Source organism: Lupinus angustifolius, chromosome LG14, assembly GCF_001865875.1.
Source record: "Lupinus angustifolius cultivar Tanjil chromosome LG14, LupAngTanjil_v1.0, whole genome shotgun sequence".
NCBI lineage: Eukaryota > Viridiplantae > Streptophyta > Magnoliopsida > Fabales > Fabaceae > Lupinus > Lupinus angustifolius.
The window spans coordinates 99,978-113,653 of NC_032022.1; the positions used below are offsets into that span (position 1 = coordinate 99,978).

Sequence of the window (13,676 nt, forward strand, 5' to 3'; positions counted from 1 at the left end):
AACTTTTCCGCTGCTACTAACTCTGTAAATTGCAGAAAAATTTGTCATAGATTTAAGACAACTAATTCACTCCCCCCCTCTTATTTGCCATCTCAGTCTTACAAGAAAATGACTCTAATATGTGACAATCAAGCGGCATTGCACATAGCTTCAAATCTTGTGTTCCATGAGAGGACTAAACATATTGAAGTAGATTGTCATTTTGTTAAAGAAAAGATCGAGTCAAGAGATATTAGCACTAGTTTTGTCAACTCCAATGACCAATTAGCGAATATCTTCACCAGATCTTTAAAAGCTCCACAGGTCGATTATATATGTAACAAGCTCGACGCATATGAATTATATGCCCCAACTTGAAGGAGAGTATTGATATTGTAAATGTTAGTAAGGCCCAAGTCATTGTGGCTCATAGTTTTTATTTTTTACTCTTTTATATATTTGTATTTCCTAAACCCTAATAATGAGATATGAGTTTTCATTCTCCATCTTCATCTCCTTTAACACCATGTTTAGATTTGTTAAAAAATGAAAATGCATGTACTTTCTATTATTATTTTTAATGTCCACTACTTCATGTTAAATTGAATATCATATTCTCTATCATATATCTTAAATCAAAAGAGAGAATAAAATATATATTTAAATTAGCATCAGTCATCATAAACATATTAAAATCTAAGTGTCTATCTAACTATTTTGAGTTTCATGTATAATGGCATAAACATTCAAAAGAAAAATTAACAAAAAAGTTGTATAAAATATAGTTAAGAGTGTTGAGAAGTATCCAACATGGACTGAAGGACTATTTTAAACTTTAAAGTGTTGGGTTCAGTGATCAATTTCCCTATAACTCATTAAGAGATAGTGGATCGTAAATGGATACCACTTATGAAGATTGTATTAGCAGGAGCTGAAAACAAGGTAAACAATTAATAGCCTTGCCAAAAACTCAAACAATTTATGTGTATTCGCTCAACCACTTCAGTCAGTATGGACTTTTTTGAGTTTGCTCAATTAAAATGCATTATATTTGTAATCGGAATAAGTTATTTTCTTGCAGCCACTAAAATCATATCATGTATCATATTTAATTATTATTTTTTTTAAAACATTTCTAAAACTAAATAAAATAGATAAATTATGTTGGGATGAGGATATGTTTTATTCTCAATATCCTGAGTAAATAAGTTATCTCCTCCTCATGCTCACTCAATGATCGACATTTGTCATATTTTGATATACTATAAAAGTAGGTAAAGATATGCAACTACAAACCAGAAAATGCAATACTAAGGACTCTGGAATCCAATCAGGCAGCCACCGCTACACCATCTTTGCACCACCACTATTACACCATAGGCCTCTTAGTTCTTCTTCCCGGGCACAAATTTCCCAATTTTATTTGATTTGTTCGAATTAATCGGTTGTTGGAATTGTTTGGTTGCTCCAAAATTTTTTGATACATTTTAACAAAAGACTCTCATATAAGTTTAATATTTTTTTTGAAACTACCAAGAGGATTATCTCACTTTATAGATAAGGAACTAATCCATTTCGAGGAATCGAATTCTTAACCTTTTAGTCATCCTAACATCTAACATGGTCTTATACCGTTAGACCAATGTCTTGTTAATAAGTTATTCCAATTTAGGCACAAACATATCTGTTCTATAAATTCATAAAAGAGGATGCATATGGTTGGATGTGGCAAGACAATGGTAGGTGGAGGATGAGACACGATAGTGGTAGGTGGATAGTGTGGAAGTTGCAGCTCTGTATAGCAATCTTCTTTCTTTGTATAGTGTTTTTTTTTCTATTGCCTTTTTGAATGTTTTGTTATTTTCAGAAAGGAAAAAAAACATTAAAAAAAGGTTACTAACATAATTTCACTTCTTACACCAAAATATACATTATTCTCATTTGCAATATGTTAAGACTTCCTCTTCAATGATTATGTCTAGTGAAATGTCACTAGTCTCAATTATAGCCATTTACATTTGTTATGTACATATTGATCTTTGTTCCAACAATTTATATGCATAAAATTGTACCCATGTAGATGCTATTCACTCAAATACTTGAGACTCACCAGCTAATTCTCTGCAGCCAAGGAAACTCAATAGTTATATATTTATATCGACTGTAATATCTAAATGCACTATTAGTGTAAAGATTTATACTCGATTAATACATCATCTATCATTCGTTTGCAAATACTTATATTTTAAAGTTAATGACGATACAATATGTATTATGTCAAATTGTCAATCTCTCTTCATCAAACCACACTTCACAGCATAATCAACGGTCAGTTTATAGCTATTCTGTTGCTAAGAATTAGCAAAAGGAATACAGAAACTATAGAAATCTCAAACTTTTGTATACATTAAAATAAAGCAATTAGGACACTGATTTTTCAACTCAATGAGGGTGTACAACACACCAAACAGTAGTCATTTTGTAAGGCACAAAACTCTTCAATTTACTGGGCCATGTGTATCATAACACAATCATAGGGGGCAAAAACACATCAAACTATATTTTAAACCTACAAGAAATTCAAATCACCTTCATTATTTTAGTGCCTCATGTACAACATAAAATGGAAAGGTATATACTTTTGAGTAACTAAATTCAAATGAGAAGACTTGTTCTACCTTCTTGTGTCCCAAAAAGAATCTCTTTGTAGACAAAGCATATGTACATCATATCATGCAGTGGGTTGATAGGTTATCTGAGATGACCATTCTGTATTTACTTCATCAAAGCCAAAAGTGCAACATTGCCTGTTCATAGAAATTTATTATTGTTAATACTTATTTCAAAAGGTCAGAAAGAGGATAAGTAAACCAATTTTTCATTAAAAGTCAGTCCCTACATATTCCACCTCCTCATGGATGATCATCACAATTGAACTAATACCCAGGTATTCAAATTACGGACCGCATTACGTGATACGACTACAATATTACGGTTGCGGTGACTGTCGTAACCATATTATACCACAGTTATAGTGTGATATTGAATCATAATGATGCGGCCGTATCGGGCCATGGTGCAATCACATCAGACTGCATTTGGGCTGCATCAAACTACATTGAATTCATACGTATTTTTTTAATCACAAAATAATTAACACTGCAATGACCGCAACAGTGAATATAATTGCGACCACAATGGCAATTTAAAACACCGCTAATACCAAATGATAACTAGTGTCAATTGGAGGGGAATTCAATAATTGATGCAGGAAAAAAAATCTTGTCTAAAAAGACAAGGAAAAGAAACAGCACTAAGTACATTTTTACCTCTTGGAGAGGACCCAAAGGCACATCATCAATAGGGGTAGATTTTTTGGTTTTCCAGATCCTCATCTCTGATTGTATCAATGTGAGTTGACTTTGTATGTCCCTCAACAGCCTTAACTGCCCTTGGCCATCTTCTTCATGGATAATCTCTTGCCTTCTTCTATTTCTCTCCCTTTCCAGTTGCTCAATTCTCCGATGCAGCTTTTGAAATTCGGCTTGAGCATCGGATTCCACACACATCCCATGTTTTTTCTGACCAGTGATAGTCATCATATCATTAGGACTAGGTATTTTGACTTCACTATGTACTCTAAGGATACCCTTTAGCTTTTCAGCGTCATGTTTAACATGTGATGCAGCCATTCCTTCAGACAATGAGTCTGGTTTTGTTAATCTGTTCTCTGCTTCAGAATACAATTTTGCAAGCCTTTCTCTCCCATGTTCACCGAGTTTAAGCTTTTCACTAGCGTGCGAGACTTCGAATACATCATGGACATTAGGCGAGCAAGGAGGATTAACAGCTTCTTTTCTATCTTGTGTACCTTCACCGTGAATTACTTTATCAAAATTAGTACAGGGTATCTTAGTGTTGGCTTGTGAAAATATTGAACAAGACCTCCCTCTTCTATTACACAAGCTTGCACTCTTTTCTCCTTCAGTACAATCCGAAATCACTTTCACTTTTTGGTCTAACTTTTTTATCTGTTCCAAGTATGAATCATGGGTTCCATATGCAAATTCCACTGACTTTTGTGTCAACTCCAAGCTTGTTGAACTAGGACTAACTTCCTTGTCAATGCTCTCATCGACTACCCGAGAAATTACATCTGAAGCTGGAATTGAAACTGGACTAGTTGATCTTTCATCATTTCTTGCAGCTAGTAAGGAATTCTTAAATGGAAGAGGGGGCAATGAATTTTGCCTTCTCACAGTACCATTTTCTCCATTTTGTTGATCACTTCCATTCAACAACAGATCATCTGAGAATTCAAACTCACTGGCATTAAGATCACACCCCAAGCTCAGAAGTTTGTGTTTATAAGCCTGGACTTGAAACTCGAGCGACGCAATTTCCATTTCCTTCTTATACATAAGCTCTTCAAAGAATTCAAGTGTGGCATCGGCATGTCCTATCTTCTCTTCTGCCATTCTTTTATAGTGACTCGCTTCCATTTTTACTGCAGCCTTCTCTCCTTGCAGACGCATAATCATGTCCAATGCTTCACTTGTTGCTGAAGCCGAGGCTTCTCTTTCTTTATCCAATTCGATGCACAACTTTTGCAGAAGTTGTTGTTGAGCATTAAGCGCCCCCTTCATGGCTTCTACATCACTTTGAGTTCGAGCTATCGCAGAAAATGTATTGGTTTCTGCCATGCTACAGCGACACTTGATTAAATTCTAAGCTGAAGTAATCACTAATTCCTGAACACAGAATATAGAAGTTTGTATCAGCCTTTGAATTGCAACTTTTTATTTGACATGATATCAACCAATTTCATCTTGTACCAATCAATACTCTACTTTTTCTTCCCCTCCAAGTAAAGAGGTATGTAATGATATGCATATTTATTTTACTAAGCCTTGTCATTCCATTCTAACAATTCATTTGATAATTAAACATTAATAGTGAATGATACAACGATAGTGTATAAAACTCATATGATATCAATGCATATATATTTTTCCTCTATAAACAACAATATAGAACATTTATTCCATCTCACAAAAGGGTTAAGTATAAATAAAGCACATAAATTCGATTCACTCAGACCAGACCAAACCAAACATGGAGGAATACATGAAATTAGGGTACCGTGACATACCCCACTCCCCCCTCCACTCTTGATTACCATAAAAGTTTGTCATTCTATGTATCAGTTGTTTGTTCCGATTAGTAGGAAAAATATTCAATTATTAAACTTTTTGGTTAAATACATTTTTCAATCACTCACAACAATTGGCACATCGACCTAACACGCTTTTTGGATAGCATTTGTGTTCATACTATTTTACTCATCCTCAAATATCCAAAGAAATCTGGAAAGTGGGGAACAAATATTAAAGGTATAAAATTTATTTTTCCTTTCCAAATAAAATATCAAAAGAACATGTTATCACCAAAGGCATAACTAAATACAAAAACCCATGATGAGCAATGAGGAGTTTGGAGGAGAGGAACTTTTGGGCATTAAAAAAATTACATCTTTGCAAAATTTTCACAATATCAATCATAAAAAAATGGCTTTTCACACCAAAGAAGGTGATCCATTTGGTGATGATAACAAGCAAATTTATGATCCTTAACAAAGAAAAATTGTATGAGAGAAAAGAACTACTTACCAGTACAAAATCTGAACACAATCCAAATGAGAGTGAATGAGATAAACCATTAATGATAACTATGAGTGGTGTTTATGAAAAGTGTGTGACAGAATTCAAGGCCAATGATTAACAGAAGAAAAAACAAGAGAATTTTCTGTGGTTTTTGGCTTCAAGTTACAGACAAAACAAAATCATTACTTCCTTGTCAAATGATGTCAAAACTGCTCCATTCCAATTTCCAAATATCCTTATATTTTATGTAAGTTACTTTTAGAAATTATATACACTTTTATCCACTCATTTATTTAAAAGTCAATAATAATCAAATTTTAATGTTGTATGAATAAAAAAAGAAATTAGAAACATGAATAAAAAAAGAAATTAAGAACATCAATAAAAAAAGAGTGATAATTAAGAATATATATTGAGAAAACTATTAATTTGTATTCGGTTTTTAAAACATTATTTTTTTCTTGGAAAAACATAAGCTTTAAAAGATAAAATAAGAATTTTGCTAATCTTATTGAAAATGAGTGTATTATATTATGTACCCAAAAAAAAAGAAATGAGTGTATATCTATTACAACGTTAAATGTGTTGTTTCTCATTCCACAAGCAACATTTTCCATTCAACTTAGTCATCTATATTTATACGATATATAAAAATAAAATATAGTGTAACTTCTACCGGTGTAATTTTTATTTTCTATTTTACCCTTTATATTATTTAACTTTTACAAAAAACCATATAATCCTAATTAACCACCACCAACATATTAATTAATCACATCTCACCTTAAACTAAATATTATCATAAACACACAAAAATTATAAATAAACTAGATCAAATACAACAAATATATTCTAATTATAAAAATTAAATATATAAAAACTAAATACATAGTATCATACAATATTAACTCATAAGAGATTAAGATAATAAGATCATTATAATAATAATTCGGAGATGCTATAGTTTTTTGTATTTTTTTCTTGAGGAATGGATAAGGAATCTCAAATATTATATTTTAAAATAAAATATAATAATTGGAGAAAAATAAATAAATAAATAAAATATGTGTAACCGTGGCCTTGTTGAAGGCACAGCTATATAATGAAATAGTATTTTGCCGACCACCTTAATTAGAATAGAATAGAAAACATGGTCAACTATGTTATGTAGAGTCAACTTCCCACACATGTTGCATTGCGTACATCAAGTCATGAACCTTCCTGCTACTCATGGATTGGGTTAGGAGTATGATTATATATATATATATATATATATATATATGGAAAAATGAAATATTCTCTTACAATATAAATAATATGTGTCATAAAATAATATTCTTTATTAATAATTTACTCATAAATAACATATTTATTTTATGAAAAATTTGTAAAAAAATATATTATTAGTTATATACATATGAAATAATAATATTTAAAGCAATTTGCCAATAGAGATGGACAACTTGAGAGATTAGAGTTCTTCATAAAATAATATAGAAATGTTTGTATTCTTATAGAAAGTTCTAGATTTAAGAAATGCACTAATATAAACAGTATTTCCAATTTATACATTACTATATGTCTAAAATAAAATTCATCATTATCCTTCATACAAATTTTAAACTTTTACTCTCTAGATTTTATGTATATTAATTTTATTTATAGAAGCAATAATCCATAATATTAAAGTTTTCGAATTAAAAAAATACGGTTTGAAATTAAAAACCATGTTAAAACAATAATACTAATATAATGACAATAATGTAAATAATGAGAAGTGATTTTTATACATGCGTTTATCATACGAAAATATGTGTAGAGACATATTGATATAAAAAAGTATGAGTTGTACAACACGTTTCTATATTTAACATAGAAGTGTATCTTAATGTGAAAAGAAATAGGGAAGGATAAGATTAGACATGTAATTCTTTTTTTACTTTTAAAAATAATATTCCAGTCCAGTCCAAAAACACACGTCTTGAGTAGACACAGTAAAAGATGTTGACATAAAATTGAATAAGGTGAACCCATCCTAAATATTCTCGCGTCTTGGTCGATCAACTGGACAATCCAGAATGATGTATTGTTGATAGGGTATAGGCAATCGTACAAGAGATCACTCATGATGTTCCTATGCTACGCCACCTATGGAAGACTGCCATGCCGTCTGAACAACATAGACCTTTGTCGCAGGCTGCTTGCTACCTACACACTACATCCCTTTATGTCAAAGCCACAAGATAGGCATACAATACAACTAAACAATATATTACAAGTTGTAAGTCAAATATCTATATAGTACGTGTAAGTTTAAGATGTCAACTAAGAGGGGGTGAATTAGTTGTTGGGAGAATATGACTGATTTTTTTGCTATGTTATCAATGTTTATGTGCAGTGGATTATTTATGCAGAATTCAACCAAGTAAATCAAAATTAAATGACAAGAATAAGTAGAAGAAGAGTACACAGAGAGTTTTTATACTAGTTCGCATTCTTGTCCACTGAAGGTTACATACAGTACTCTTACCACACAAGAGATTTTTCCACTAGATAATTTGAGTTGTAATTACAAATTCTCTCACCAAGACCTATGTACCTTACACACTCACAACTTATCTACCCTTGAAAATTCTCTTTTCAATTGAACTCTTTTCCCCTTCTCAACACACATTTGTGATGAAAAGTTTACAACCAAGATGAAGAATATAACAATGGTAGGATTGCCTTTGACAATTCTATAACTTGCAATCCTCAATCTCACACTATAAATACTTAGTATACAATGTTCTCAATCTTTTGAAAGTTTAGGAACAAAGTTGCCAACAAAATGTGCAGAATTTTGTTTAATAAGTTGTGAAAGTTTTTGTGTGATTGTTTGTTATTGTGTATATCTCGTGTGTTTAATTTGGATGTCATAATGCCTTTAAATAGGCTGCCAATCAGCCAAGATACCCTTCCATGAAGAGGAGACACAATTGGAATGAAACCTATTCACTTTGAATGAAAGTTGTTCACTTGAATTTGAAAATATGGTTTCAACAACTCTGTAATCGATTACCCAAATGTTCTGTTCAAAGTGGGAATAGATTAATACACTTGATTAATCGGTTACAACAATCAGTTTTGCTTTGTAACTGTTTTCTTAGTTAGGTAGCCTTTTATGCAGTTCTAGTAACCTGTTACCCACTGCCACAAAGTTCAAGTAATTTGTTACCTAGTTCTGGTAACATGTTACTCAGGTCAAGTAACTCAATACTAGCAATTTTGACTTTGCATTTTAGACATATCCAATTCTTTAAAAATTATTTTGATTTCTTTGAGCATTGCTACTAAATATTAAAGTGAGTGTAAGGATAAAAGTACATATATGAAGACTTAATCTATAAACATCCTGAAGCTTGAATCTTCCATGTCTTCATGGTCGTCTTCCTTCTCTTCTTTTTGTGATCTTGGTGTCTTCATCAAAATCGTGTCAAGGTCAAGAGCAAGATCTTGTTCACAATCTTCCCTTTTGATGAGGACAAACCAATATCTTTTGAAAATGGAGATCTGAATTTTTCCGAGGTTCAACATATATAGATGATATAACTTTGTTGAAAGTTCGAATATGCTCTACATATCTTGTATACTCTCCCTTTCATTTATTGTATGTGCCTGAAAAGTTTTGAAAGAAAAATACAACTCCAACTTTTCTCCCCCTTTTGACTTCATCAAAAAGAAGAAAAGCTAGTTTTGTCCAGCACAATATACATATATATAGAAAAAGGTAACAAGATCTGTTGACTTATTTATAAGGCAAAGTCATAATTTTACAAGATATGAATTTTGAATAATATCAAATGCTAGATAAGAATTTATCATGTCATAGAATAGCATTGAAACAACAAATAAGAAACATAATTCATACATAGCAAATGGTCCAAGAACACATAACAAGATGTTTTGAAATAATATCCAAGCAAACAAGTAAAAATAACAATAACAACAGTATTGGAATAACAACAACAACAACAACAACAAAATACTTAAGTAAAATCCTAGATTGCTAGTCCATTACTTACCAAGTGTCAAGTCTTCATAAAGACGAGGAGCCCCGCATAGTTAATGTAGTGCAATAGCTGAACAATCGCTTGACCTCCCTCTCTAGATTCCTTTCATCTGCTTCGAGGCACTCACTCCATTTGTTTCAATTGTTGAAGAAGGACAAAATGTTTCAATGGTCATAATACTATGAAAAGGCCTTTAGAACATTCAAACAATAGCTTGTTTCCCCTCCAATTCTGACCAAGCCAGCACCCAATGAGGTGTTGTACATCTATCTAACAATAATAAAAGAAGTAATGGTCATGTAATTGGTCCGAGAAACTAATGAAGGACAACGCCCAATTTACTTCACCAACAAGGCACTACAAGGTCCATAACTCAGATACCAAAAGTTGGAAAAGGTGGCATATGCCCTCCTGGTTGCCACAAGGAGACTTAGACATTATTTCCTATCTCATCAGACATTGGTCAGAACCAACCTGTAACATCCCAGTAATGTCATGCGACCTCCCCGGTCCATGACGACACTGAGCATGTCATCGGTAGCACCGCAGAAATGTCATGCGACCTCCCCGGTCCATGACGACTCTACGCATGCCACCCACTAGCTTAAATACCCCCTGCAGTATTTTATTCCCCACAAAGGGGAGTCTCCCGCGACTCGAACCCATGACCTCAAGGACAAATAATCATTAATTACATGAGTCGCTACCATTAATGTCTAAGTCTCCTTGTGGCAACCATAGATAGGAAATAATGTCTAATGGGGTTCGGGCTAAACCAGGCTGGGCAAAAAATCATAGATAAAATTTATGCATATCAAATTGTAGTCCAAACCCGCCCTAAGTGGGTTACAGGTTTTGGTGGGTCAGCCCGCATAAACTAAAAAAATATTTATTTAAATTTTAACATATTTAATCTATTTAAAAAATATATATCATTTGATGTTAATGTATAACTTTTCTAAATACATTGTTATGCCCAGTGCAACCAAACTTATAGATTTAATGCATTGTGTTTGAGTTAAGATGTAATGTTAATTCTAGGTATATGATTTTTAACATAACTCCTTTATTAAATCTCACATTTCTATTTGACTTTCACTCCCTAACACAATATAATTTGTAACTTCACTTTAACATATAAATCTTTGAACACTATAAAAATATTATCTTTTGTATGTTCTTTATCAACACTTTCATTATGAACTATTATATTAAATATGATTGTGTGAAGTTATTTATAGTAAACAATTATGTTGTATTTTAGTTTTGTTATGAACATTATTTTCTTTATTATGTTTTTGTTTTAGAAGTTAAATCTAACTAAAATACACAATTAAGAAGGGAAATTTGAAATCTATACGGTTTAATGTCTTATCATTTGATTTTATACATTATTTTGTTATTGGACTTAAAAGGATATTCCAAAAAATAGGAAAAATAATATAATGGTTAACTTATTAACATTATTGTAATTTATAAATATTTATGTTTAGACGTTACTCTATTTTTTATTCAAAGTTCATAACACAATATTTATTATCTATTTTTTATTATAAGTTGTTGTAAACATCCAATTTTGACCTGGGTAAAAAAATTTAAAATAAAAAGAGGGAGGAATCAAAATTTCAAATGTTTGTGGCGATTGGGCTTTTTCCCTTAGCCCAACCAAAAACCCTAATATCCACCTTCTATATAATACCTAACTTAGCAACTCACAAGTGGGGGAATCAACAAAATAAAAAGGGAGACAACCCTAATTTTTGAAAAAGAAAGAGGCACACTTGGAAAGAAAAAACACTTGATAATAAGAGAAGAGAGAATAAAAAACAAAGGTATCATCTTCTTCATTTTCCACAAGCACTAAAGATGTATTTTTCTTCTTATTTGTCTCATTCTTTTTTTTGTTATTATAATGTGTATATGTTGTCTAGTAATTATGTTTGAAAACTAATTTTGTTGTTGAACATCTCACAATATCGTTAATCCTAAACCCCAATTTAATTTTAACTTAACCTAAACCTCAAATTGATTTTAAAACTTAATCCCCAAATTGATTTCAAAACCTAATCCCCAAATTGATTTCAAAACTTAATCCCCAAATTAATTTTACCCTAAAATTCCCAAACCAATTTCAAAACCCTTACCCTAAATCCCCAATTTAATTTTAACCTAAAACCCCAAATTAATTTTATCCTAAAAACCCCAAATCAATTTCATCCTAAAATTTGCGAACTAATTTCAAAACCCTAACCCTAATTTTTTTTCTTAGCTATTGTTTTGGGTTTTTAGTTTTTATTTTTTATTTTTTATTTATTTAATTATTTTTTTATTTCGTTTTTTATTTATTTAATTGATTTTTTATTCTGTTTATTTATTTATTTATTTATGAATGCTATTTATTTTATTATCTTCACAAATCGATAATAATGTTTATATATACATGGAAATGCAACATGAAGTTTTTTTAATTAAATCAACGAGAGGCAGTTCACTATGGGACTTGTGCTCTATCGCGTTATCTTAAATTGACATTTTCTAAATTAAATCAATAAGGGATAGTGCATTATGGGACTTGTGCCCTGTCGCGTTATCCTAAATTGACATTTCCAAAAATAACTTAATTAAATCAATGAGAATCAATGAGAGGTAGTGCATTATGAGACTTGTGCCTTGTCGCGTTACCTTAAATTGACATTTTCTTAATTAAATCAAAGAGAGGTAGTGCACTATGGGACTCATGCCCTGTCGCGTTACCCTAAATTGACATTTTCCAAATTAAATTAGTAACGGGTACTGCACTATGAGACTTGTGCCCTGTTGCGTTACCCTAAATTGACATTTTCAAAATAACTTAATTAAATCAAGGAGAGGTAGCGCATTTGTCGCGTAACCTTAAATCGACATTTTCTTAATTAAATCAATGAGAGGTGATGCACTATAGGACTTCTGCACTGTCGCATTACCCTAAATTGACATTTTCCAAATTAAATTAATAATGGGCAGTGCACTATGGGACTTGTGCCCTGTCGCGTTACCCTAAATTGACATTTTCAAAATAACTTAACTAAATCAAGGAGAGGTATCGCACTATGGGACTTGTGCCCTATCGTGTTACCTAAAATTGACATTTTCTTAATTAAATCAATGATAGGTAGTGCACTACGACACTAGTTCTCTGTCGTGTTACCTTAGGTGGACACTTTCAAAACAACTTAACTAAATCAAGTCTCGTTATCTTATCCTAATTTAAAAAAAAAACAAAAAATAAATAAATAAAATATATCAACCAATCAACTTTTTTTCTTTTCTGAAAGAACTACTTTTTTTCTTTTCTGAAAGAACTACTAAGTATGAGCAGTTATTTCTCTGTCAGGCACAAAAAAATAAAAAAAATGTTTTTGTCTTTCCTTATTTTGTTAGATGTGATGGTAAAATTAATGTTTTGAATAAATATCCACAAAACTAATCTAAGTACCGTTTTTATAACTGGCGGTATGATGTGCCTAATACCTTCCTCATCCGTAACCGACTTCCGAACTCAATTTCTATTTTTGAGCAAATCAACCATATTTTCAAGAATTGGTTTTTCATGTTTTCCCTCTAAAACAATATCGATAGCGACTCCATTGTACTTAATTGCATATTTCTCATCGCACCCATGAAAGCGAGGTATCGACAGTTGTTTTGTAAATTTTCACATAATGCTTATTACCAAGCCAAATGTCCCAAAAAAAAATAAGGAAAACGAGTAGCATGACTCGAGCCTGGTTTTAATATAGCTCGGTTAGGCAGTACTAAAAAGTCTGGATTCAATAAAAAATACTTAATATGATTCTCAAGCCTTATAAATTTTCGGGTTTTGGCGGACCGACCTGACCCGCCCCGCCCATTTTGATACCTGTACACAAGACAAATGACCCACCCTCTTGGGCAAATACATGGCCAAGATGATGGAACTGATGTCTAAATTCGAAGAGGCAAC

The 13,676-nt window shown here is 31.7% G+C and overlaps 1 protein-coding gene across 1 annotated transcript; it reads right to left on the reverse strand.

Annotated features, from left to right (window-relative positions):
- LOC109326151 (myosin-binding protein 7-like) lies at window positions 2,370–5,783 on the reverse strand. The gene is made up of 3 exons (XM_019558828.1): window positions 5,649–5,783; window positions 3,309–4,730; window positions 2,370–2,786 (listed from the first exon to the last, which is right to left on the reverse strand). The coding sequence occupies exons 2-3, from the start codon at window positions 4,680–4,682 to the stop codon at window positions 2,763–2,765; spliced, it is 1,398 nt and encodes a 465-aa protein (XP_019414373.1). The 5' UTR covers window positions 4,683–4,730; window positions 5,649–5,783; the 3' UTR covers window positions 2,370–2,762.

Coding starts and splice junctions, on each gene's coding strand:
- LOC109326151 (XM_019558828.1), bottom strand. CDS start 4,682: ATGGCAGAAACCAATACATTTTCTGCGATAGCTCGAACTCAAAGTGAT. Junction 2,787..3,308: donor CTTTGGGTCCTCTCCAAGAG/GTAAAAATGTAC, acceptor TTCTATGAACAG/GCAATGTTGCACTTTTGGCT.